Below are 27381 nucleotides of genomic sequence, written 5' to 3'. Positions count from 1 at the left end.
ATTTTTACTTTTGCAAAAGTAAAAATCAGATGTTTACTTCGTGGCACTTGGCTACCAGAAAATCCACTTGTCTCTTAGCAACGGATTAACAACAAATAATGTTATTGTTCTAAAAACATACAATTTCTACTGCTCTTTTGAAATACTACTTATCTTTCACTACTCATGACTTAACAAGAATAGGTGAATTTTTCAGAAAAGTGATAGGTGCACAGAGCGGTACGAGCTGCATTAACGGTGAAAGAAGCAGCAGTTATTTTGAGGCCCTCCATGCATGGAGGCTTTGAAATGCCTTGTTTTGCATGCATGCTCTCCTATGCATTGCTATGGTAGGCCCCAATAATCTGCCAACAGACCTAGCACTTCTTCAACAGTATTAAGGACACTTTCAGTTTTAATTCGTCTTGTTTAAGACAAAAACTGTAAAAAAATAAAATAAAATAAAATAAAAAAATCAACATAATTCACAGATTATTAGTGTAATGAGACACTGTGGGATCTGTTCAGCTCAGTAACATCCACAACGCCTTTGGTAGACAAATGCATCCATCTGAGACAGCCATCATATCTGCACGCAGTTCATCTATTTACTTCTGGTTCCCTGCAGGCTTCCAGCTTTGCGTAATGACAGTCAAAACAAGCTATCTAGTCAGCCTCCCAATTAACTGCACAATATGTTTGTGTTATGTTTTTTCTGCCTCTATTTCAGTCATCTCTTTTTTGCTTTCTGCTGGTGTCATTGGCCACACGCCACCATTTTCCTTCCCTGACTGCTGTCCCCGTACTAAAGCAGGTTATCATGCATACACATGCTGGATCCTGCAGGCCTCAGCACCCTCTTCAAATATGGGCAGACCATTGTGTAATCGGCATCTCTCACGGAAAGTAGCTACAGTATCTCCACTTCTAATCTCTCCGATATTTGATTCACTCATTTCTGTATTTTTAAACATTTTCCAAAGGGTTTCTCTGGAGATATTAACAGTACAGTGAGTACTTAATACATTTGAATGCAGATGTGCTGTATTAAAGAATACTAACTCAAACTAAGAGTCTGAATGATTAGTAAAATGGTCTTTGGGTTGCACATTTTCTTTCAGTGTGAATATTTTTCAGTCTATGTAAAAACCTGCAGAATTGTACACCACTAGTAGTTATTTCCATTGGTAATCTAATGAGACACCCCATCTGTACCCTTTTATTTAATAATCATTTTCAAAAACATTTAAGCAACTTCAACTTAGCAAATTGTTTGGCATGCCTTAAAGGGGCAGTATTATGGAAAATCCACTTTTTTTCTTGCTTTGCATCATGTTAAAATGTTATTTTCTCACCAAAAACATAACTGGAGCATTTTTTCAACCAGTCGACTATTCAAAAATACCTGGGTGGACCTAGCCCCGCCTTCGAGGATGGAGCTCCTCCTTGAACTTTTCAAGCTTCTATATTACAGAGCTCAACTCCCCCACAACTTCCTCCACTCAGCTCCTTCAGACTAGCCAGCAGCAATTAGCAAACACCCGATATAATTGCACATCAGCTGAGCTCATGATAGTAGCTAATTCTCAGTGAAACGCTGGTAAAAACGTTGTCAAAGGGTTTATAGAGGAGCCATGTTGCGATGACTTCCTGGAGGAGGAGTTTCAGAAAAAGCAGGAGCTTCTTAATGAGACAAAGGCCTAATTTCAAGACGTTACGTCAAAATGTCAAATTTCTAGCATTTTTATGACAACCAAAGGGAACACAGTTACATTTTCTAGTTATAAAATGGCACTATATCCCTGGAAAACACATAATACAGCCCTTTGAAGGAATATGAGTGATCAGCTTCCTTTGACATTTCTGGTCATCCTACATTGTTTTTATGATTTTGTTTTTGTTTTCAAAAGCAAACTGCAACACCTTCATGTAGGTGAGACATTGGTAACATCTCTGCCTGCTGGACTGAATAGTTTTAATCTCAACATCTGAAACATTAAAAACAATAAAACTGTTACTTACATTCATGCTTTGATACCTTGCCTGCAGTATTGCTGAGTGGACTCATTTGTACATTCAGATGTTGTTTGTTGTGGCTGTTATAACGTCCTGCTATTCCATATACACTGCAAAAACCCAAATCTCACCAAGTATTTTTCACTATTTTCTAGCGCAAATAGATTAGTACAGTTGCAATAAGATGACAAAAAAAAACAAAAAAAAAAACACTTAATCGTTACTAGTGGAAAACAAGTAACCCTTATAACTGAGTAGAGCCAAGTCAACCCACTCTGAATTGGTACCAGTGTTATAATAGTTTTTGGTTTTTCATTGTAGTTTAGTTTAGTTTCATTGTGACTTTTTGTTTGAATCAGTTATCATTAGTTAAAAATAGTTTGGTTTAGTTTTTAGTAGTTGTAGTCGTAGTTCTACTGGGCTGTAATGTGAAATAAATCCCTCCTTTTGTAAATATTTAGTCATGTTAAGGTCAAACTACAGTTGGAAACTAGTACTGCTAGCAGTCAGCTAGCAATACTAGCTAATGCATTGTGTGAGTAAAGTCAAGCGACTTTAAGACGAAGTTTTACTAAAGATTGTTTTCTTCTTTGAGCTTCTGATGGAAAAACATCTTGTAGTACAATTTTACAAGCATGGTCTCTGTCTGAATCACACCCTGCTATACGTTTAACCCACTGCTACATGTTCAGACTTTCATGTAGCGACATGCCTTTATGCTAACACTCACACTGAGCCATATATAAATATAGTCACATAAAGCACTCAGGAGTGAACTAATATGTGCTTGGTTGCATACACACCCACAGACACACACACACACACACACACAAACAAAATGGCTCTCTGTCTTTAGGCGCCGAAAGACAGAATCAGAAATTTATGAGGCTATTAATCCTACAAGACCAGGCGTGGACCTGAGATGAGAGACAGAGGGAGCCTCAGTGTTTGAAGGAAAGAAAGATGTGAGGGAGGAATCTGACATTGATTCCCACAGTCGTAAAAAGGAGAGTTTCCTCTCAGAACCACACACCCGAGATCCATGCGCCTTTCCAATTCGGATTTACTTCTCTTTCTTTGTGCTAGCTGTCAACGTTAGCCTTTTATTTACAGATGGATCATTTATCAACAGCCTGATTGATGACAGTCTGGTTTACGTCATCCTGTCAGAAGCCTTACACATTTACTTTGGTGAAAATTACTAATCTGAAATCTCTGAGGTTCACTTTATGACGCAATAATTACACAATGATCATTTGTTTTTTTTAAAATACAGTTGTTTATTGGATGATCTTAACAAGCATTCAATAAGACTGTACTATTTTAAATATCACCTTGTTTTCTTAACTGTTTTGTGTCACAATTGACACATTAGGCTGTAATTAAAACAGTAATCATAACCAAAAAGATTCATTTAACAGCCATGTAAAAAGATATTGCACAGTTAAATATTGTTTGTCACTTTTCCATTTTGAAACTATAATTAATTTTTTGGAAATGTTATTTTCTTATTAAAATAAAAACATGGGTCTTAATTTCACATCCTGATAAATGAAGAAACTCCCATAACACAAAGAGAATAAAGAGACAAGTTAAGTGTGAATAGAGAATAAAGGACATGTGTAACATTTTCAAAAATTAATTTCTGAAAAAAAATATTTAAGCTGTAGGATAGATTGTCTTTATAACTCAATACTTTCTGCTCAGTACATAGACATGATTATGCAATAACGCCACATCACACACCCCTGTTAAAATTCTATGTTTTTGAAACTTCAAAATTAAGACTATGATAAATTATTTCCAAAATGTATGAAAAATAACCTCATTAAAACTCATTAAATTGTTTAAAAGAAACTCAGGAACTGGTCGTGGATGCTGGCCAATCCGACGTCAACCCCAGTTTGAAAGACTTCCTTCAAGTACAAGATGTATTCTGTTTGATACAACTCTGCTGATTCCACATATTTCTGGGCATAGGAGTCAGGCTGAAACACAGAAGCATTTCCTTAAAACATCCAACATTGGCTAACGTCTCCCAAAGCCTTGTGGGAAAAGATCTCGTGTTGTCTGTAGGAACCAACCTGAAACTTCGGCAACCACCCAGCAGTTACATGTTTCCAGTTGATGCAAGTAAAAACTGTTCAAACTGAATCTAAAGATCTTTGGTTGATGTAGTGACATCACATTATGTAAGATCAAGAGAATAAAATTATTTGATTAGTGAATTTTGCAGCTAAATCAGAAAAGCACGGTACAAAAAGAACTTGATGACGAAGGTAAACTTTTAAAACAGTTGGGTACATACTTTTGACACCCATAATTGATAGAACTTGGTCCTACTTTTCACATCTATACATTGCCATTCCAGTGGAGCGCATCGTCTCTCACCACCCTGAAGTGTTGGTGCTTTAGTCTGACATCCAGACTTGAAACTTGAAGTGATCGTGGCGTCTCTAAAAGGACTCGTTCTAAAGCATCACTCGTTGTTTTTATAACCCAGGAGTCATCAGGTATTCATCGCCTCCTTTCTTTGACGAGCCCAGAATGGAATCCACTGCCAGCTTCATGAAACCGTCGTGTGTTGGTCTGTCAGACAATATGATCTATGTAAAACATGATGACAAGTGTGGATTACTGGAACAAGATGACGTAGAGGAAATCCTGCTGGCTCAGTCCCCCCCTGTGATTGATGGGTTTTTACGGACGGAGGGGTTTCAGGAACCGGCCGGTGCTGGACTTGGCGGTGGTGGTTCTATTTTTGGCCTGGGTTGGGGCGGGCGACTCACACCACATTCACAAAGACTCGTTCAGAACATGTGAACCCGGAGCAGCCAAGCATTTAAAGCACGTTGATGCCAGAGGCTCAGACCCCTGACCCTGTACCAAACCGCAGAGCTTTGAAACCAACTTCTCTCTGGTTACTGAGATTCATCTGCCTGCACACACACTTCCTGTTGATTGTTACTAATACTGGAGCTATGGAGGGCTCTGTTGCTACACAGAAACTAGTCCATGTTCTGCTGGTGCTTTTAAGAGCAAGAAGTAAAAGTTTTTCTTTTCCAGGCACAAAGTCAAGAGCCAGGTAAGCCGAGTGCTGCTACTTTGCTAGCAAATACCAATTCCAGAACAGATGGAAGGATTTTTCTTGATGATTTAAAAAAAAAAAATAAAAGTACGTTGCAGTTTCTTCTGTTTAAATCACAACTTATCGATGGCAAAAGCAGGCAAAAGCGACACAAATCCGCTTTCTTTTGCCCTAATGTGACATCCATTTGGGTTTTTCATCGCAGTCTGAACAGCCCAACTCTGATCTTTTCACCCCCCTAAAAAAATCACTTTTTTTTTTTTTGGCTTTAGTGGCTTTTATTTCACAGTAGACTGACAGGAAAGTGGATTGTGAGAGAGAGGGAAGACACCACTGCGCTCGTATCCGATTGTTTTCTAATCGTCTGCTAACGGTTATGTCGCATTTCATCTGATTTTTAGTTTCAGAAAAAATAAAAATGTGTTCTTGCGACTCTCTCTTCAGTTTTTGATGCTTGTTAGTGTCGGCACGAAGAGTCAGTTTTAAATGATTTACTTTTTAAAGTAGAATGGAGGAGACTTTTTATAACACATCGAATTAGTGTTTCTCCAAAAACATCTTTTGCTCGGACACTCTGACAGATGTAGCCAAAAACTTTTCTTCGTTAATCAGTAAAAGCCTTCGTCAGTGCCGTTCAGTTCAGGTTAGCTCTTAACTTGTCCTAATCTGAGATGAGACTACGTGCATCAGACTGGCTCCTCTAATCTAAGCTAATTATGGCGATCCGTGCTGACTCGGCAGCGTTGGATCGGAGCTCTGAGCTTCTCTGGGCATCAGCCCGAGGCTGAACTGCTGCTGCATCAAATCTGGATCAATTTCACTGGGTTTCCATTACAAATGTGCACAACTTTATCGATATGCCGCTAATGTCAAAAGAACACAATTTCACAATTGCGGTGTTTCCGTCAAATAAGAAACACGGTTAAAATCTTTACACAGGAATAGTTTTGTTCACACGATAAGTCGTTAAAAAACAAGCTGCGCTGTCATCCTGTCTTCGTCTTTTCTGTTTGTGGCAACATCCGGTGATGCAGTAAAAAGTGTTTCTTTTGCAGTTTTGCAAAACACACAATTATTCATATGGCTGATAGATCATCTCATCAAAGCACAAATTTTTTTTATCGAAAAACAGGAGTTTTTCCAAAATTTCCGTGTCTCCTTTAAGCAAATTTATTTTCGTAATTCCAATTTGTGCAATTTTATGGTCAATGGAAACGCAGGCTCTGTGTATCTCCTCACACATGAATAAAAACTAAAGAATCAGTAGCTGCGTTTCCATTAGCCATAAAATTAACATTTTGGAAATAATTTTGCTTGATGGAAAAAAAAAGCCAATTTCAAGAAAACTCTTACAACCACATTGAAATGTATGTTTTTCACAAAACTGCAATGGAAGCGCTTCTTTCACATGGGACCCGTCACATGATCAACGACTGGATGTTACTACTGGCAGAAAAGATGAATAAGACAACAGGAAGTGGTAGGAGGACGACACTGCAGCATGTTTTTTAACGACTTCTCACATGAACAATCTTATCCACATGTGATATTAGTTCAGTTTCCTGTTTAGCGGAAGTTGCAAAATTGTGTTTTTTCGACATTAGTGGAATATCGACAAAGTTTTGCACACGTTTCTAATAGAAACGCAGCCAATGGATAGAAACATCCGGGTCAGAACCATCCACATTTTCAGAACAACTCCGTCCTTTAAAGATTCCTTCCGTTTGTAAGAACGCAGCTGAACCGCAGGCGACCCTCAGAGTCTGGCTGCCTCTGCGCACAGTCCAAGCCAGAATGCTGATTTTGGATCTGATGGAGAAATCGACCAAAAAAAATGTATCGTTAAGCTCCGTGTGGATCCACTTTTTCCCCTCCAACGGTCTCCTGCAGAGAAAGAGACGGAGTCTGCTGCATCTTCCCTGCCCAGACCTCAGAACGGCGTTCAATGTGTGGTCGATTACATGTCATTTGGGGAAGTGAAGAGTGCAGAGTGATCGTGTGAGCTCGGAAAAGTAAAAGGCTCAATTATTTGTCCCTCGTTAAATTTGGTTCGAAAGCCATCTGGGGCGATTTTTGTTGATTCTTAGCTTTAGAAGTACTTTCATACAGTGGGAGAAAAATCTAGTTTCATTTGTGTTTCAGATCACGATTCAGAGGGACAGCGGTTTGGACGTTTCTGCACCAAAACACGGCAAGATAGACGCCAACAACGCTCCTCACGTCGGGGGAAACCAGTGGGCCGGAGGCACCGGTAACAAGTCTTCCTAGCTATACGTCCAACATGTTCAAATTCCATCTTACTCCCAATGTTTCCCCCTTTTTTTTTTTTACACTGGATGCAACACAAACTGTGTCCAGTAAATCTTTTCTTTTTTTTCTTCCCCTCAGGTGGCAGAGACACTGCAGGGCTGGGAGGTAAAGGCGGGCCTTACCGCTTAGATGCTGGACACAAAGTGTACCAGGTGTCCCAGGCCGAGAAGGACGCTGTTCCAGAGGAGGTCCGCAGAGCGGCCCGCGAGATGGCCGAGAAGGCCTTCAAGGAACGGTAGGACACAGGAAGTTTTCGCATCCACCTGAATAATATGTAGTTGCGCCACTGCTCCTCATGCTAGCATAACTAGCATGGCTACCACAGATAGCTAATGCAAAATGGACAACTTGGTGAGCAGAAGCAAACTCCTGCAAAGAAACCCTCTCAGAGCTCCTGGATGTATAAAATCAGAACGTCTGAGGCAGCATTTATGCTAAATTCATGTAATAATTACTGAATTAAACGTGAGAAACATAAAACTTCTAAAAGTTTTTTGCGGTGGATTTCTCTGTCTTCACTCTGGACCCATCCCTCAGTGGTTAAATGTGGAGCAGGTGTCGGTTCTGGAAGTTCTGAGTGGAGGAGCTCCAGGTCTGACAGAGGTGATCCCACTGGGAGACGTGTGTGTGTGTGCGTGTGTGTGTGTGTGTGTGTGTGTGTGTGTGTGAGCCCATACATTCAGTCTGGAGCAGAGGGCAGCCCTCTCAGCAGCTGAACCATGAAGGCCGTCTCTGTTCACCCTCGCTCCAAACATCCCCCCTTCCTCTCCCTCTTTTCCTGCATGGCCCTCCAAACACACTGGCTGCTTTCACATGAAGAGGACAACCTCTCTGCCTCTTTTTTTCCCTCCTTCTTCTTTTTATCTCTTCTTGTCACTAGCTTCATTTTTCCAGATTCCTCCCCCTCTACATTTACCGCCTGTCTGTCTATCAACGTCCCGCTGAGCTCAGAGCAGATCTTGTGCTAACATGCGGATTCTGATATCACTCACTTTGAATGTTTCCGAGCAGAAACGGTCCAGTAACTGGCTGCTCTGTTTTTTTTTTCTCTTTCAGTCAGTGACTGGAAGGGTTTTCAGAACATCTTTACCCGATGTCTCACAATATTTTTATTATTGAGCTTGTATTTTTCTCTCTCTCATCGCTGATAAAACTGAGCCATCCAGAAAGTCTTTGACATGTGACATACAGTAGTGGAACCACAGAGGTATTCCTGAAGAGATGTTTTTGGCCAACATTCTTACGTATTATTTGTGTAAACCAAACAGGCCAGAATCCATAACTAGTGGTCAAACTTTAACCTTAAAGGGGCGGTATGATGACATTTCCAGGCACATAGAGCCATTCTATAGCACAATAAATAACTACGTTATCGTCAGTTGTTATAAAAATGTGACATATATATGACTCAAAAGAAATTGAACCTCCAAATTTAAATCCCTGATTTTGGACCTCTGTCTCTTTAAGAAGCTCCTGCTCTTACTGAAACTCCGCCTTCATGGCTCCTCTATTAACGCTTTAACAATGTTTTTATCAACATTTCACTGAGAAGTGGCTCCTATAATGAGCTCAGCAGATGTTCAGTTCCACCAGGTGTTTGCTAATTGTTGCTGGCTAGTCTGAAGGAGCTGAGAGGGGAAAGGCAGCTCTGTCAGGTGGAAGCTTGGAAGTTTGGAGGCTGCAGCTCAAAGGAGGAGCTTTGTGAAAGCAAGCATTCAGTGGTTGCCACGGGAGATGAAAGAATATTTCAAACAAGCATGAACGAATCAAGGCAACACTTCAAGCATGTTTTTGATGAGGAACTAACATTATAACATGATCTAAAGCTCAGAAAAGTAGATTTTTACAAAATACTTTAAACTTTAATCGTGTTGGAAAGATGCTGTTAAGGGAATGTCCTGCTCTGTTACCTGAGATGGGAAACGAGAGATAAACATCAACACATCATTTATCCAATGTAGTCCAGTCTCAACCGTTGTTTCCTCTGTGCTGAGCTTTCCCAGTCCGTCTGACCAGCCTGAACCACGGACAGGAATTTCATTACTGCGTCACGTTTAGCACATCCTCCTCTGCTCAGCGATTCAGTGAGCCTGCAGGAATCCTCGCCCTCCTTTCAGTCGACAGATGCAGAAACAAGTCAATAAGCAGTAAGCCACAGTCATGTGTCGCAGCTCAAAACTGCCTCCAGTTTTATCGTGTTAACCGAACTGATTTGTTTTCAGCACAATTTTGCAAAATTACAAAATATTACTAAGTGTTTTTGATCTAGTTTCTAGTGCAAATATTTCTGTACACTTGAAATAAGACAAAACTTACTTAAACTAACATACGAGTAACTTTTCAGCAAGAAATAGGAGCCTGTTTTAAATAAATAATTCCTTAATATTAAAGAATTATTTCAGACATTATGTTTGGATGATTTGAGCCACCTGAAGGTTTTGGATCAAAACTGGCTGATATTCAAACATAATTTCACTCCATTCAAAGAAAACCTCTGGAAATAAAGGTGAACCCAGAGCATGACGCTGCCACTATCGTGTTTCACTCTGAGTGTGTCAGTGACATGCAGTGTTATTTATCAGTTGGAGTCGTGACTCAAAGGTTCAAAGTCGATTTCATCAGACCATAAACCTGCTTCTTTTCACAGTTACTAATCTAAAACTGTTGGCATGTTTTCTGTAAATTTTGGTTTCTCATCTGAAGAGTCTCATGATTTTTAAATACGCCTTAAAACTCTCTGTTGCCTGGCAACGTTAAATATTTTCTTCTGTAAAACGGAAAAGAAAAAAGAAATCCAGTTCAAGTTTAGCAGAAAAACGTGTTTCTGTTTCACCAGTTTTACTATTTTCATGCAGTTTGACACAACAAAGCATCTCTAACACAACGTGTTCCAAGATAACCACAGTAAGCAATATGTTCAACTTTTTTATTGGACCAACCCCGACCCCAAAGCCGCAGTGCAAACAAAACAAAAATGTACTTTAAGCTCTCTGCCTCTCCAGTTAAACGTTTCACAACGTGTAAAACAGAGACAGATTTTCTTGTTTGTCCGGCGCGTTCAGCTGGAGGGAGTGTCTCCCCCGATGTTTTTGCGGTCGCTGTGTGTGAAATGTCGGCGAGTTCCCCTCCGGCCGTTTCTGCTGCGCTCTCGGCTGTTTTCGTCGATGTTCTGGAATTCAGAGGAAATGGCTCTCCGGCCCGCCAGCCAAGATCCTGCGCTCTGCGCGTCGCTGCCATGCGCCCGCAGACACACGCAGGAATGCGCGGAGGAAGTGGCCCCGGGACACGCTGTGCTGAGATGAGGCGATGTGTACGCTGAGGAGCGGACAAAGGATCTGTGTGTGTGTGTGTAGCTCAGAAATGACTAGACACCTGAAGCCCAGCTGATTCCTCAGAATGCATGTGATGCAGGGAAGATGCACAGTGTTGAGTCACAAACTTGAATGCATTTTATTAGGACTTTATCTTAAAATCAAATCTAGTTGCTAACTGGGATGGAAACTGTTTTTTTTTTCTTCTTCTTTCTTTTCTGCAAATAAAAGTGTGGCATTGATTTTCAATAACTCAGCTTTAGCCCTTTGTCCACAAATAAAATCAAATACAACCACTAAACAGTAGGGCTGAAACGATTAATCGTATAAATCTGTTATTGTAATAATCGTCAACTAATTTATTAATCGATTAATCGCTAACTGGAGTTAAGACAAAAAGAGGCTATTTTCTACAAGAACAACATGTTCAGAACAGTAATTAAGCCAAAAAACTGCACATAATATATAAATGTTAGGACACTTTTGTGTTTGACAAATATTGAAATAGCCACCAACTAATTTAGTAGTCGATTAATCGTTAACTGCAGTTGAAACCAAAAGAGACCATTTTCTGAAAAAACATTCAGAGCAGTAGCTCAGCCAAACCTGTACAAAATGCATAAACATTGAAACATATTTTGTTTGACTACTATTGAAATAATTGCCAACTAATTTAGTAATGAATTAATCATTAATTGTAGTTGAGACAAAAAAAAAAAAGGCCATTTGCTGAATAGCACCAGCCTGAGCTAACCATCGAAGCTCCAACTCAGCTGCTGTTGATGTTGTGGAGGATAAACGTTGGTTTAGTTCAGGTTATCTCTACAGGTGTGTTATTCTGAGGGTGTGTGTGTGTGTGAGTCTGTGTCTGTGACCTCCTTTGATTGCATGGCTGATGCCAGCACAGTCTACACATTCACACACAGATCCGTTACAAGCTGCGACATATTAAGCCAGAGCGACTCCACCCTTCCTCCAATCCCTGCCGGCGTTTTGAAAAAACAAAAAAGAACAAAAATCAAGCCTCCGCATCGCCGGGGTGGTCACGGTCTGGCTGTCGCCAAGCGTTTCAAACACCTGGGAGAGATTTCACCCACGTCCCGCCATCGTTTCATCTCTCGCGCGCACACACACACTTCACGCTGTCGGAGCATGGTGGTAGCACCTTTACATTAGCGGGGTGTGTGTACGGTTGGCTGATACCTGACTGATGGCTGCAGGGACCACCTGGGTCTTTACAGGTGGGGCTTTTTGAACAGATCACAAACACATGCTCCATATCTTAACCTTTAACCTTTCTGCCATGGCAACCTCGGATACCGTTTTTTCTGCACCAAGTTTGCTGGGAGTTCATATCCAGTTATTGTCTTTGAAAGAAGATCTGGAGCTGCACTGAAGTGAAAATGTGTTTACACACTGAGGGTTGTCTTTAAACTTTATCTCTTTAAACATTTCAAATCATTAAAAACCTGGAATTAAATGGGATTCGTCTGATTATTTGGAAAGCTGGGTTTAAGTCAAGTAGCTACAGAACTAAACACCTGTATACTCCACAATTAATCAGTTGCTAAATTAATCGACGCTCTGCAAAAACACAAAATATTGACAAGAGTGTTTGATCTAGTTTGTAGTGCAAATATCTCAGTACACTTGAAAAATGAAAAACAAACTTGGAAGTAACTTTTCAGCAAGAAATAACAGTTTGTTCAAAGCCAATAATTCCTTATACAGATGATTATTTTATTACGAGCAGATAAATTCACTTAGAACAAGAGATTTTTCCCATTTCGTAAATGAAATAATCTGCCAATGCAGCTACTTTTTCATCAATATTAAGGAATTAATTAGTTAAAACAAACGTCGACATCTTGCTGTAACGTCTCTTCTATGTCAGTTTTGTCTTATTTCAAGTGCATTGAGATATTTGCGACCACAAAAATACTTGGTCAAATTTTGCTTTTTGCAGTTTAATTATTTCAGTGATGGATTCATCACGATTAATTTGATTCATCGTTTCAGCCCTATCTAGGATAATCGTCTTTTGCACTGAGTCGGGCGGAAAACCCAAACCTGCACATGGGATTCAAACCCACGACCTTCTTGCTGCAAGGCAGCAACGCCAACAGTTCCTCCAGGCTGTGCTGACAGAACTGCGTCTCTCCTGTCTCTGTCTCAGGTTGAAGGAGATCGACATGAGCGAATACGACGCTTCTACCTACCAGCGCTTCTCCAGCGCAGTGAGGAGGCAGGTTCAGTCCCTGCGCATCATCCTGGACAGCTTACAGGTCAGCGTCTGACACTTCGCGCACGTGAGTCCCCGTGTTGGGCAGCTCACCACCTTCAGTCTCTGGACTCTAATCTCTTTTCCTGCAGCCGTTTATCAGCAACGAGCCTGATTATTCTTTGAAGAACACTGATGACTTTGATCCGGCCTTTCTGTCCAGCCCCAGTCGCATTCAGAGCCAACAACCAAGTTCAAAAGCCTTCAACATACAGCCGGGAGGTGACCATTGTTTAACCTGCAAATGGGTCAGAATGCTGGGGTGTGAACATGAACGCTTTCTTTTGTCTTGCTGACGTGACCGAAAGAGCGAAAGGAAAGATATCAACAACAAAAAAAAGAGAAAAAATCAGGGTTAGAGTCTCAGTTTCATTGTTTTGGGTTGAACTTTCCTCCTTTTGTTTAGGCGTAGCAGGATGAGCTTCTCCTCTGTGAGTGTGTGTGTTCATATGACGAGGGGAAAATGATGCTGCAGTGATTACAGAGCAGAGGCATCGAGGTTTGCTCTATTATTCTCGGGTCCAGGTGTGAAGCTGTGTTTGGATGTGTCGTGGTGGGTGTTTGTGTGCGTGAGTTCAGCTTTTTCCATCCAGGTGTTGACAGCCACAAATGCTGCTTATTGTTTCTCCGTGTCCCTTCAGTCTCACTGTAAAAACGATGACGATTCCCCTGAAACCAGCAGACGAGACGCCATGAAGTCATGTTGTGTTGCGCCGTACCTAAGGAGTGATTTAAGGACTCCCACGCACAAACAGATGCAAATATGAATTACTACTTAGTGCAGCTGGCGGATGTCCAATAAATGATGGAGGGTTGTTGCCGTTGACCTGAGGGAAGACTTTCTGTGTATTCAGAACCGTAAACTGTCCTCTGCCCTCGTTCTCTGTTGCTGGACAAATGGAGAACTCTTCCCAATGATGAACCAGTAATAGTTGATGTTACTGAGCTTTATTCAACTCGCCCCCACTGGTTGGAGTAAAACTGCAAAAGAAAAAATACAGCACAACAGGAGGCTAAACGCACATTTCTGCTAGCTTAAATGCTAAATATGCTAACAGCAACATTTTTATCAGGTACTGTTTTTTTCCTGATAAAACTTGGAGGCTGTTCTCTGCTGTAAAGAAAAGATGCAAACGATCCATAGAAGCGCACCGCTAAACAGGAAGTGCTAATTATGTGACTTCCAGTTTCCCAAATAGGCTATGTCCAATACACTAAAAATCAGTGTGGCTTTAAGCAAACAACATTAGCTCTTACAGGGGCAGTGTTTTGTAAAATTGGCTGTTTTGAGTTTTACATCACATTATAATGTTATTCCCTCATCAAAAACAACCTGGAGTTTTGATTTGATTCTTTCTTCAGCTGAGCTCATTATAGGAGACACTTTTACCAGCAACGTTGGTAAAAACGTTGTTAAAGGGTTAATAGAGGAGCCATGTTGTCATGACTTCCTGAAGGCGGAGTTTCAGAAAGAGCAGGAGTTTCTTAAAGAGACAGAGGCCCAATTTCAAAGTCAAACATTTTTTTAAGTAATATTTCATATACTATATGTACATATTGCATTTATTTTTTTAGCAGCTGAAGATTGCCTAGTTACTTGACTGTGCTATAAAATGGCACTTTAAACAGATAGTACTGCCCCTTTAAGGTACCCGAACAAACTTCTGCAGATATAAAACCCAAAGACTGTAAAGAAATTCAGAGGGAGCGACAAATGCATAAAACGGCCCAGGTGTGTTTTGCTACAGACAAACATTCCTTTGGTTCTTTTGGATCCTCTTTGGTCACAAGGTGTCTGAACTAGTTTGTCTAAAAGGTTCAGGTTTGATGCTTCAGGGCTTCAAAAAAGGATTCATGTAACGTGAACTTTTTACTTTGTTACATTAAAAAATGCAAATTTAAGCAGATTTTGTTGGGATTTTATGTAACAAACGAATAACTAAGATGGAAGTGAAAGGATACATGACTTTCAATTTTTTTTCAAATAGAAAAAAATTATTTTTCCTTTATTCTGACTGACTCTACTAAAAAAGTTGTAGCCCTTTGTAGCCGTTAGTTGTCTTTTGGTTCTCTTTTCTGAAATGATGCAATGTTTTTTGTTCTGATTTATTTTGTCACTACTGATGAGCGCTTTGTGTGTGCGTGTGTGCGTGTGTGTGTGTGTGTGTGTGTGTGTGTGTGTGTGTGTTTCAGGCTAAAGGCAAGGAGCGGCAGTGGCTGAAGAACCAGGCTATGGGAGAACTAGATGATGCTAAGATTATCGACGGTCTAACCGGAGAGAAAACCATCTATAAGCGGAGGGGAGAGCTGGACCCAGAGGTGTGTGTGTGTGTGTGAGTGCATGCATGTGTGCGTTTGTAGCTGCAGATATTTTTACACTTTAACTATCTTTGTTTTCATCACACACATAATTTCAACCCTTAACCGTTAAGTGCTATGTTTAGCCGTGTGTGTGTGGGAGATTTTTACTGCACCCTGCTTTCCTACTGAAGCTCGCTCTCAGGTTGTAGCCACTCTTGTGTGTCTCTCATTCAGCTGCATGTTTTTGGCCTGAACCAAAACGCCTGCATTATAATCATTACTCCAGGTTTTAGATCTCTGGCCTCAAGTCGGCAGGTATTTTAGGAAAAGCCGCTCCAAAATCAGCAGCAGCCAGCCCGGCGTGTTATTTAAGCTCCATCAGGTGGTTCTGTTGTCTCTGATTGTTTTTGGACCTTCTCCGTCCCTCCAGCTGGGCAGTCCTCAGCAAAAGCCAAAGTGCCTGCGGGTTCTGGCCGACGTGTCGGGCAGCATGTACCGCTTCAACGGGGTGGACGGCCGCCTGGAGCGCTCCATGGAGGCCGTGTGCATGGTGATGGAGGCCCTGGAGAGCTACGAGCACAAGTTCAAGGTGACCACACTGAGCAAGACGGAGTCTGCAATGTGAAACAGAAAGGTGTTGCATTCCTTATCAGATGCAGTGTCTCCAAGTTTCTCTGAATTAATCTCTGCAGTTTTTTGTGACGTTTTATAAGCGATTATGCAATTTTCATTTTGGGCTTATTTTGTTATTTTATAGTAGCATAGCAGTGGGAAATTTATATCGACAATCTGTCACACCAGCTGTGTTTCCATTAATCGTAAAATTGAAATTACATAAATAAATGTCCTTAATGGAAACTGCAATTTCGAAAAAGCAGCTGCATTGAAACGCTTCTTTCACATCACACCAGTCATGTGATCAACAGCTGGATGTTACTGCTATCGAAGGCGACAGGAAGTGGTCGGAGGATGATGTTTTGCTTTTGTCTTCTGTAAAATGGACGACTACAGTTTCCCCAAAGCGCATCACATGTCGCCACTCCCAAGAAGGCTTGGCTTGTCGCTCCAACACCTAAATCAGATCCCGACGTCTCCTCTGATGTGCTGAGTTATGAGTATACTTCATAACTGCTTACATCCACCACTGCCATGACTTTTAATGACATATTACATCAACAAACTTATTCACATGTGATTTTAATTTCATTTTTTATTTGATGGAATCACCAAAATTGTGAAGCTGTGTTTTTTCGACGTTGGCAGAGTGTCGACAAAGATTCGCGCACGTTTGTTTTGGAAACTGTTTGCTGTCTTGCTACATATGTTGAGATATTGAAAAATGAATTTAAGCAAGTCCTGTCATGTCTTGGAAGTCTTGTTGTTGCTTTTGATACATTCCCTTTTGAAACAGGAAATATTGTACTTCCTAAACATCCCAAAGGTCACAAACAAAATAGGACCGAAGTTGGACCCTTGGGGTACGCCGCAACAAAAAGGATCTGGTGAAGAGAAGTGCTCCCCACTGAAAACCAGAAAAAGACCTCACTGACGAAAAAGCTATCTAAAGCACAGTAATGTGTCTGTGCTCATCCAGCTACCTCAGACTGTCTGCATCACTGATTGAAGCTCTTACCTCTCTGTCCGGGTCAAGCATGTTGTAGCCTAGAAAGTAGAGTCGCTGAAGAGAAGGAGACGACAGACAGGACAGAGAGGAGACATGCAGAGATGCGTCTGCAAAAAAGAGCAGCAGGGAGACGGACCTCTTGGCCCCTTGGTGGCACTCAACCCAGCCTAAAACTGATCACACACACACACACACCCTAACCCCCTTAGTGTGTTACATCAGATGGCAGTGTGACTGGGCTTTTTGCATAACACTCCTTGCATTTGATGGAGTGCAGCCACTCACACGCGTCATGTCACCTCCAGTCTGAGGTGGACATTCTGCCAGTAATGGTTTAGGGAAGCAGTGATGCACCATTAGCTGTGAGTGTCTGTCACTTTGCATTTTTAAATTCATGTCTGCTCACAAACCAGAAATAGAACAACACACTTCAGTTTTCTTTGTTGAAATCCTCTGTAAAAGGTGCTTAATACCAAAAATGTATATCACCATCAGTTCTATAGAGCGCCAGGTGCTTCGAACAACAGGATCACCACTGGCTCCAACAGAACTGGTGCATCTATGCCGTACCTGGGCACTGGAATAGCTGCAAGCATGCTGATCGTCATTGACCTCATTTCCATTGACCATAACATTGTGCAAATTGGAATTACGAAAATAAATTAGCTTAATGGAAACCTGTTAGTTTTGAAAAAAACTGTATATTTTGAAAGAATTTCAAAGGACACACTTTTTTTTTTTTTTGCATCACATAAGTCATGTGGTCAGCAACCGGAAGTTACCACTGACGGAAACGACGAAGACGACGACAGGATGTTGTAGCAGGATGATGTTTTTTAATGAACTATCGCACAAACTTATTCTCGTATGACTCTGATTGTGTTTCTTATTTAATGAAAACACCACAATTGAAAAATTATAATTTTTCAACGTTAGCGGAATACTGATGAAGTTTCGCGTACGTTTGTAACGGAAACACAGCTTGTGAGAGGCGCGGTCTCTCCTGACAGCGATGACATGCACTGGTCGCTTTCAGCCCGACTCTTCCAAAGTTACAAAGTCATGTTTCTGCAGCATCACACATGATTTCACACATGAGAATGTGTTGTGACGAGGTTTTCATGATGTCATCCTTTTTAGAGAGTTTCCTTACAGTCCCTGTTTTCTCCACTCAGTATGACATAGTGGGCCACTCGGGCGACGGCTACGACATCGAACTGGTCCCAGCGGACAAAATGCCAAAGAACGACAAGCAGAGACTGAAAGTCCTCAAGGTACACACTCCAAATCAGTTCAGCTGTGTGAAGTACCTGTGAGCTGCCGGAGTCGGCAGTCAGAGTGATTTGTTTGAAGAGCTTGCTGCTAAATGGGTCCATCTAAGGGATTTCTTCCTCTAAAGCAAGGTTAAGCATTGTGGTATGATCCGACATTTTTGATGTGTAAAACCAAGCTGCCACGCTGTACACCACATGTCAAACTCAGTGCTTTGAGTCCAAATCCGGTCCGGCATAGTGCTTTATTTGACCCTCTAGACTCCATAGTAAATAAAACATTTAAAATAAGAGTAATGTGGTAAAATATTATCTTTCCAATCAAATCAGATCAGTTTTTATGTGCTTATTGCTAAATTACATCAAACGGATGTAATTTAGGTTGCCCTGCGACAGACTGGCGACCTGTCCAGGGTGACTCCGCCTCTCGCCTGGACCGTTAGCTGGAGATAGGCACCAGCACCTCCTGACCCCACTAAGGGACAAGGGTGTACAGACAATGGATGATGGATGTCATTTAGTTTTTGGCAGATTTTCCACAAAAATTAGTACCGCATTTGTGTGAGACTGTCAGTGTAAGAAGACGACTAAAAACAAATACATCATACTCTCTAAATTGAATTTTTTGAGAAAGTTTGAGGAGAGTAACAAAACGTTTCAACCAAACAACCGATGCGTTGTAAGCCTTCCTAAAATGACTTATTGCTTTAAAATGAAGTCTGATCTGTTAGTTGGCAGCCGTGCCGACAGTTCTGCTGGTCAACGTTTTCTGAATGAACATTTCCTTCCCCGCGCTCAGACCATGCACGCCCACGCCCAGTTCTGCATGAGCGGCGACTACACCCTGGAGGCCACCGAGGCCAGCATCAAGGAGCTGGCGCAGGAGGAGGCGGACGAGCACTTCGTGGTAGTGCTCAGCGACGCCAACCTGGAACGCTACGGCATCCGGCCGGAGCGCTTCGCCCAGGTCTTGACCTCCGACCCGCAGGTCAACGCCTTCGCCATCTTCATCGGATCCCTCGGTGATCAGGCTGAAAGGTGAGGGTCGAGTGGAGCGCACCTTCACTCTCCAGTCTTAATGGGTTTTGCTTTGCCACGTGTCTGTAGTTCAGGGTTCAGGGTGGTTTGGGGTTTTTTATTCACTGATGGAAGTGAATAACATCAGTGTGGTTTCTATTCTCCTTCTGCCTGCCTGGGATTTTATGGAGCTTCAGTTTCCTCCCACAGTCCAGAAATATGAACGTTAGGGTAACCAAAAGCCCTAGACTGACCGGAGGTGTGAATGTAAGAGCTGCTTCCTGTCTTCTGGGACTGATGATAGTGTTTTTTGGGTATCACGTTATTTGAAGGGGTGTGAATAAGACTGTCATAAACATGACATAACATCTGTTATGAACATGAAGGAGTCTTCATGAATGGTTATGACTGTTATCCATTAAAATAATGACACTTTTAATGGACTTTTAATCTAACTTTTGCATTAAAAGTGTCATTATTTACCGAATGACACTTCGTGACAACAGTCATAAACATTTATGGTGACTCTTTCATGTTCATGACAGATGTTATGTCACATTTATTACAGTGTCATGTCAGTCTTATGCACACCCCTTCACATAAAGTGTTACCTTTTAGGTTGTTTTTTGTTTACATTTTTATTATTGTTATTATGATGAGAAAAATGTCTTGTTTTACGTGAAATAATCTGCCAGTTGAACTCGGACGCTTTCATCACTATTAAGGAGTTATTGATTTAAAACAAGCTCCTATATGTTGCTTAAAATGTACTTGTAGGTTAGTTTTGTCTTTTTAAAAAAAAATCTTTCAACCAGAAACTAAACAAAAAATACTTGGTAGGAGTTATTTTTTTCAGTGTAGATCATTTCCCGGGTGGACAAATGTATTCCCAGCGTTACTCATCGTGTTGTTTTGTTGCTAAGTTTCTGTGTTTGAGGGACACAGACCGTAATTCGCTAATGGAAATGCCTGTCACACACACACACACACACACACACACACACACGCACCCACCCACGCGCACACACTCCAAACAAGCTCTGCTCTGTGTTCATCTTCAGGAAAGAGAAAAAAAAAACAAATCTCCAAACACTTCTTGTCTTTGTCTCAGATTGCAGAGGACCCTTCCAGCGGGGAGATCCTTTGTCGCCATGGACACCAAGCAGATCCCCCAGATTCTGCAGCAGATCTTCACGTCCACCATGCTGTCCAGCGCCTGACTCCGCTAACGGACTCAACAGAGACTTTTCACAGCCGTCTCTCTTACAGACGTCCAAACTGCTGCGCTGCTGTCGCCGTGGTTTCCTTCAGAATGAGTCTGACATGACACAAACACACTGGTGATGACATCATAAATCCCCATTCTCTCCCTCTGTGTGTGTGTGTGTGTGTGTGTGTGTGTGTGTGTGTGTGTGTGTGTGTGTGTGTGGTACAGCATCAACATGCAGCAGCGTCTTCCTTCCTGGCTGCTGGACCGCGTGGCGCCTTCCACGCTCTCAGTCCTGCAAGGAATCTCAGATCTGCTTTCATTCTCCAAACACACACACTCTAACACACACACACACACACACACACACACACACACTCACACTCTGGTCACTGTGGGGGGTAACTATAGCTCACATGCTAAAAGGAAAAGTTTCCACAGACAAGAGGCACATGCTCACTCTGTCCCTGCTCATCATGTTTAACATTCACGCATCACTGTCTGGAGCAGATGGGATCAATAAAGCAGCTGATCGATTGGTCCGTATTGATTCCTCTGTGACAGTGTGACGGGTTGAGGGGCAAGAGACACTCTGCCAACATGTTGGGATATTTTACCAGTTCAGTAGTGTGTCTTACTCGTAGAATGATAGCTCATGGTATTGCTGATGTAGTCACTTCCTTAATTGTACATGGTTGCTAATTTAAGATGATCTAATATGTAAAAGTAATGTAAAAACAGTTTAATAAAGCCATGTTGATGTTTATGATCATTGTGCAAGTATGTCTGAAAAGTGACAGAGAAACCTAACGAGGCAGATAGTGTCATTTTATAGCACAGTCAAATATCTATGTTACCTTCAGTTGTTATAAAAGTTCTGGATTTGGGCCTCTGTCTCTTTAAGAAACTCCTGCTCTTTCTGGAGCTCCGCCTTCAGGAGGTTTGCTCCTCTGCTAACCCTTTCACAGTGTTTTTACCAGCATTGCACTGAGAAGTATCTCCTCTAATGAGCTCAGCAGATGTTCCACTAGGTGTTTGCTAGTTGTTGCTGGCTAGTCTGAAGGAGCTGAGTGGGAGTCGTGCTCTGCGAGGTGGAAGCTTTGAAAGTGCAGCTCAGAGGAGGAGCCTCGTCCTCGAAGGCGATGCTAGGTCCAAGCAGGTGTTTTGCACAGCTGAATGGTTGCCACAGAGATTCAGGGATTTCTCAAACCTGAATGAAAGAATCGAGGCAACACTCCAGGCATGTTTATTATGAAGCAATAACAACATGATGTAAAGCTCAAAAACATTATACTCCCCCTTTAACACCGCGGGCTGATCACCTCCACGTTACAGGCTTCTTCAGAAACCAATTTGATTTGTATTTTTAACCACGCAAAATCGTTAGTCCTTTTTCTGTCCTCTACCTACCTAACCTGTACCTTCTTATGTTTAAAAATATTAAACGTGACAGGTACAGTTCCTGCTGCTGTAGAACATCCTGCAGGCTGCAGGTGATATTTTGCTCTTGGTGAACTTTCAGCCAGTAGCCATTGTACAGGAGAGTTTGTTCCATCCAATCCAACCAGAAGTGCTTCCCTCCTGGAAAAACGGAGGAGTTCTCAGAATCCCAGATACTCGGCCTCTTTCTCATTTCCTTCTGGTCACATTTTCCATGTGTTTTAATGATCCATTCACTTGCTCTCCCAGCCCACCCTCACTGTTACATAATCCCAGAAACGTCCCCTGTCATCAGCATTCTTAAGCCTTTCCACTGATTCAGAGCTAATCCAAGCTGCAGCTCTCCGTGTTGAGCTTCTTTGATTTCTACATCCTGGTATTCAAATAAGATTTTCAAATCAAGGTCTTTGATCATTTTGTTCCTTTCGGGTGTTCGAACACACATGGTTTTCTCCTTTTGGAGGAATATATCCTCACTAGCTGCGTTTCCATTGAGCATAAAATTGGAAATACGAAAAGAAATTTGCTTCATGAAAAAAAGTCAATTTTGACAAATAAAAAGTTAAGGTTTTAGGATGAGGAGGTTTTTTTCAGCTGTATCAAAATTGGTGTATTTCACAAAACACTTTTTTCTCGTCACACGAGTCACATGACCAACAGCCGGATGATACTACTGGAGGAAATGATAACGACAGCAGGAAGTGGCAGGAGGAGGTATTTTACAAAAAACTTTTTTCACATCACAAGTCACATGTCTAAAACAAACCATGAAGAAGAAGACAGGATGTATTTGGAGAATCATGGTGCGTCGTGATTTTTAATGGCTTTTCGTGTGAGCAAGCTTATTCACGTGTGACTTTAATTGTGTTTCTTATTTAATGGAAACAGTGCAATTGCAAAATTCAGTTTTTCCGACATTAGCGGGAATATTGACAAAGTTCTGCTCACATTTGTAGCGGAAAGCTGTTGTTCGTTTCAGGGACCGTATCCAGCCACTTCGGCTTCAGGCTCAGCTGAGCTCTGTGCTGCTGCTGCCAGTCCTACTTTCCTCCTTTGTTGACACATTGTTCATTAAACCTGTGTTTACAACCGAAACGCTCAACCTCAGACCTGCTTTCACGTGTTGCACATCTGCGGTGCCACCTATAAAACTCCCGGTGTGATTGCAACTGAGGGTTAAGCCATCTAGACTAGCGGAGCATTCATTAGTCAGAGCTCGGTGGGAGTTTTTTCTGGGTTCCCCCGACTTAAAAGTTGAAGTGCTTGGTGGTGAGTCAGCTTGTTGTTTTGTGCAGCTGTGCAACAATCAGTGGAATCCAGCTGGTGACTCAAATATTTGTAGGGATTTTGGACCAGATGTTTGTCTTTTACAGATGATCCATCCTCAGCGATGTCCTGAATCGCTGAGGATGGATTCAGCTGCTCCCTTGCTAACCTTTTTTTTAAATTATTTATAAGTTTAAATAATAATTTTGTGAATTTATGTTGTTTTTTTGCACCTGTTCGGCAGCATGTCGTTTTTATTAAATATCTATGTTTTACAAATTTGTAACATAGTGACAGTTTTAGCAAATATGTAAAAAAAACATACATAAGACATGTTCAAGAAAAAGTTGCATACTACAACTTTTAATCGACTATTTTGAAAGCACATAAAAACATTTATTGAAACACTCTCCACTCATGCAGACTATACCATTAATTTTACTGACTTCACTTTGTATGGCTAACTTTGGTTTTAGTCTGTGTGAAGTAAATGTTTACTGAGAAACTCTTACATGGCGTGTTTCTATTTTTGCTGTAGCCTTTAAACCAAGTTATGGCAATTGGGGGCTCGTCCAGGAATTACACTGGGAATCTCCCAGACACCAAGAATGAAACATACATCCACCCTGGGGCAGAACAGAGTTTGTGAATTTCAAAGGTGACTCAGTTTGACTTGTGTGAAGGATTGCTTTGGATTTTGATTTATTCCTATAGAGTCCCGGGGGATCTTATACATCACATGTTTAATGCTAGTTTGTGTGGCAGAAATTAATGCTCACAAACAACACTTCCACAGAATGGCTCCTGACTCTGCTAGCTTTGCCTGTTGCAACTATGATATGATCAATGCCGTTTCCTCATCTACTAGGGTTGGGTCCTTTAACCCTTCTAGGATGAACAAGTGGGCGACAACACAGCCAAATTTGCAGTACTGTTATTCCGTGACACTTTGCGCTATCTGAAAAATTCCAACAGTTTCTGAAATCGGAGAGATTGCGCTTTCAACATCAGGTTATTACGGTAATTTCACTCCTGTCGTAGCAGGGAGTGAAATTAATATGAGGGGCAATCTTTTAATAGATGGTAAATTGCAAAAATAACTGTTAGATATCGAATGCTAAATGGGAAAATTTGAAGAACTTCATACAATTAAATTAAGCAAAAATATCCAGGCCGAGATTTGAAACTTGGGACTCAAAGGATTAAAGACAAATTTCCATTTGTTTCTTACACTCGGGGCTAAACGGGTATCAAATGATGAGACTGTTTTTTGTGTAGAGAAGAGAAATCTGGCCCTATTGCTGTATTTTGTCCACAGTCGGAGACAATGACAAAGCTTCAGATGCTGCAGACAAGGTTTATTCCCTTTGGATAAGTTCAATTCTGACTCATTTGTTATATTTATTCAGGATTTTTAAGAGAGGCCTTTCAAGTGCAAAAAAGTGTTTAAATGCCAAGCCAGTTTCAACATTTCCTGTTGTGTCTACTGAGGTAATTATCCACCATCATCAGCCAAAAGGTTTGTGGTTGAGAGAGACAGACACAGTGGGAGGCGTTCCTAGAGCTTTGTGGCTAATTCATTAGACTGTAATAACGGTGGTGCTCACTAATTATCCTGGGGCTAGCGTGTGAGTGTGTAGAAGTGTCTGAGCAACAATATCAGTTTCACTTTGTAGACTTGAAAGAAATGGGGAAAAAAAAAGAACAAACAAAGCAAAAAGACAAAAAGGTTGAGCTATTTGTTCTCAAGATACATTACATCTAGAGAGAGAAACAGAGCAACCGGCTGCAACTTTCAGCCGCTAATTGAGTTGTACAAGGAGCCTTCTGGGCCAAGCTGCCGACAGATCCAAAGACAGATTGCCGGAGCACCTGACACGCAGAAATCTTGACGGGCAGATGAGCGGGCAGCCTGGCGGACTCCTCGTGTACTGATGAAAAACAAATAGCTCTAATGTCAGGGGTGAGGGCAGGATTACGCTGCCGTGTTTCAGCAAGTCAGGGAAATAAAGCAGGTGGAACTTAACTGCTAAGTACCAAAGAAACAGTAGTTTGGACAAGAAATGTAGCTTGCTGTGTCAGACTAAAATAATCTTGTTAAATAAAAATGTAAAGTGTAGTTTTTAGAGAAACGGCAGATTCTGTACTAGCTTGCTGTACAACTAGCTAGTGTCAATGAAACTATAGTTTTTAGAGATGTTCTTGTACTTCTGTGCTAGCTAACTAGCTGTACTAGCTACACGACTGTACTAGCTAGTTGTAGCTAGCTACTACAGCTAGCTAGTTCTGTTCTAGCTGGTGAACAGAACCGTTCTGAGTGTCAATGCTAAGCTAGCGAAAAATTAGTGGCTGTTAAATGTAACACTAATGGATTGGCAGACCATTTTACTGCCGCTAGTTCCAGTGGCAGTAAAATAATCTGCCACTGGAACTAGTACGGTACTTTTTAAAAAAAATAAATAAATAAATAAAAGATTTGGTGTGGCCGGTTTTTGTGTCAAGAATGTCTGATCTCTGTTGAGCGCCGCAGCCGAAAGGCAGCAACTGGATACACAACTCAACAGGGAGGGCTCCACGTTTCCAGAATTATCCCGCGGAGCGCGACCGGCAGCAGGATAAAATTACCCAGGAGAGAAGTTTTCCCAGGGTAGGGTGGACAGCAGGGGCGGAGCCAGAGGGGAGGCCGGGGGTCCCAGTGCCACCCTGATGATTGACAGGTAACAGCACCAGGTCATTGCTGTACATTATTTGGAATCATTCTAAGTCAACCTAATATCTAAAGAAGAAAAACAGTAAATATATGAAAAGAAAATGTATAAAACTTTATATAAGTCCATGTGATGACATATATAAATAGATTTATATCAGGCGCAATACCAGTAAAACACCAATAAGTTATTTACTGATCCTCCGCAAAAACAAACAAAAAAAACGAAGAGACATTTGTAGTTTTCCGTCAAAGAAAAGAATCATATTATTTCCTATTTGTAGTCGTCAAACAAAACATTTAGTATTTCTCTGCGAGAATATTTTTGAAATCAGGTAACATGTCACCAAGTGAAGTGATTAGAAGATGGCAGAACTCTGATCGTTTCCTGATCCCGCTCTAACTCCTCTCGGCGGGAGAAAAACCCCTCAGAAGCGGATCAGCTGCGCTGGTCGCTCCAAAGCCTCTGCTCCGTTAAAGAGCCCAGATCAGAGGTGATTCTCTGACAGATATTGTTCTTATATTGATTAATAATGAGCTCCGCGATGTTCTCTGTGCGTAAAGTTGAAACTGTCTGCGCACCAAGTGGTCAGCTGCGCTTTATCACAGGACACGAAACCAGCGGACTGCTCTCAGTTCTTATCAAGACGAGGGTGAGGAGGGAATCTGACATATTAACTCAGTTAAGTTTTTACTGGTTTCGTTTTTAGACCACCATTAACGTAAGCAGTGTAACTTGGCGTTTATTGTCATGTGTGATTAATTGGAAGGTAATGGTGGAGCATTTATGCGCATTTATTGACCAGCGCACTGCGCTTGTTTCTATCTAACGGATCTGCTCTTTAATTTCTTTCCTCCCTCAGCTGCTATTCCTCTATTTAAACTACAATGGATCTCACATTCTCTTTAGGTTTTCTCTGTGTGCTGCACACTCATTAAATGCAAACTCATTAGAAGCCCGAGCCACCGTCTGGTCCGACCCAAACTATTTTTACCAGTCAAATTATAATGATATTAACATAGACTATTTAGTCGCATTTTTATGCTGTTTAGTTAATATTCACCTAATTGAATCCAGATCCCATTACACATAAAGTAGATAAATGCATCTAACTTTTTCTCTGTAGTGACACAAACCACTGACTGTGGCCCCAATAACTTATAATAAATGAAATTAAGCGACTCCACTTAAATTACATCACTTCACCTGCTGGTCTGAACGCACAGCCTCACCAATTCTTCCTGGTCGCATCTGCAGAGAAATCTGCGCTGGTTCATCGGTCAGTTGGATCTGTCTGATCCAAACCGAACAATTGAACTCTGCGAGATTGTTTACCCTGTGCGCGGTTCGGGCGTGTGTTTTTTTCCCCCCAAGGATTTATACATATATACTGGCTCCTCTGTTTAGACTATAAATGGATTAAAACAACGTTGCATTCTCTTTAGTTTTCTCTGTTCTGTACTGGAGACTGGAGTTAAAGGCGCCATTTCAACTAAAGGTTTCCAATGGGCGTCCTTACCAGACCCTCCAAAGCGTCCGGGCCATAGCGCCGTCAGCACCCG

General features: G+C 41.5%; 1 protein-coding gene across 1 annotated transcript in view; it reads left to right on the top strand.

Moving 5' to 3' along the window:
- vwa8 (von Willebrand factor A domain containing 8) overlaps positions 1-21175 on the top strand; it is a 66333-nt gene extending 45158 nt beyond the window's left edge. Inside the window, exons 38-45 of the mRNA XM_007578692.2 lie at positions 7226-7334; positions 7472-7628; positions 12881-12989; positions 15179-15304; positions 15717-15875; positions 18086-18184; positions 18981-19219; positions 20310-21175. Of these exons, the coding sequence (XP_007578754.1) occupies positions 7226-7334; positions 7472-7628; positions 12881-12989; positions 15179-15304; positions 15717-15875; positions 18086-18184; positions 18981-19219; positions 20310-20418 (1107 nt within the window). The 3' untranslated portion in view covers positions 20419-21175. The remainder of the gene's footprint in view (positions 1-7225; positions 7335-7471; positions 7629-12880; positions 12990-15178; positions 15305-15716; positions 15876-18085; positions 18185-18980; positions 19220-20309) is intronic.
- The last annotated feature ends 6206 nt before the right edge of the window (positions 21176-27381 follow it).

Source organism: Poecilia formosa, unplaced genomic scaffold (genome assembly GCF_000485575.1).
Source record: "Poecilia formosa unplaced genomic scaffold, Poecilia_formosa-5.1.2 Scaffold488, whole genome shotgun sequence".
Classification (NCBI taxonomy): domain Eukaryota; kingdom Metazoa; phylum Chordata; class Actinopteri; order Cyprinodontiformes; family Poeciliidae; genus Poecilia; species Poecilia formosa.
This window is presented reverse-complemented; position numbering and strand designations above follow the sequence as displayed.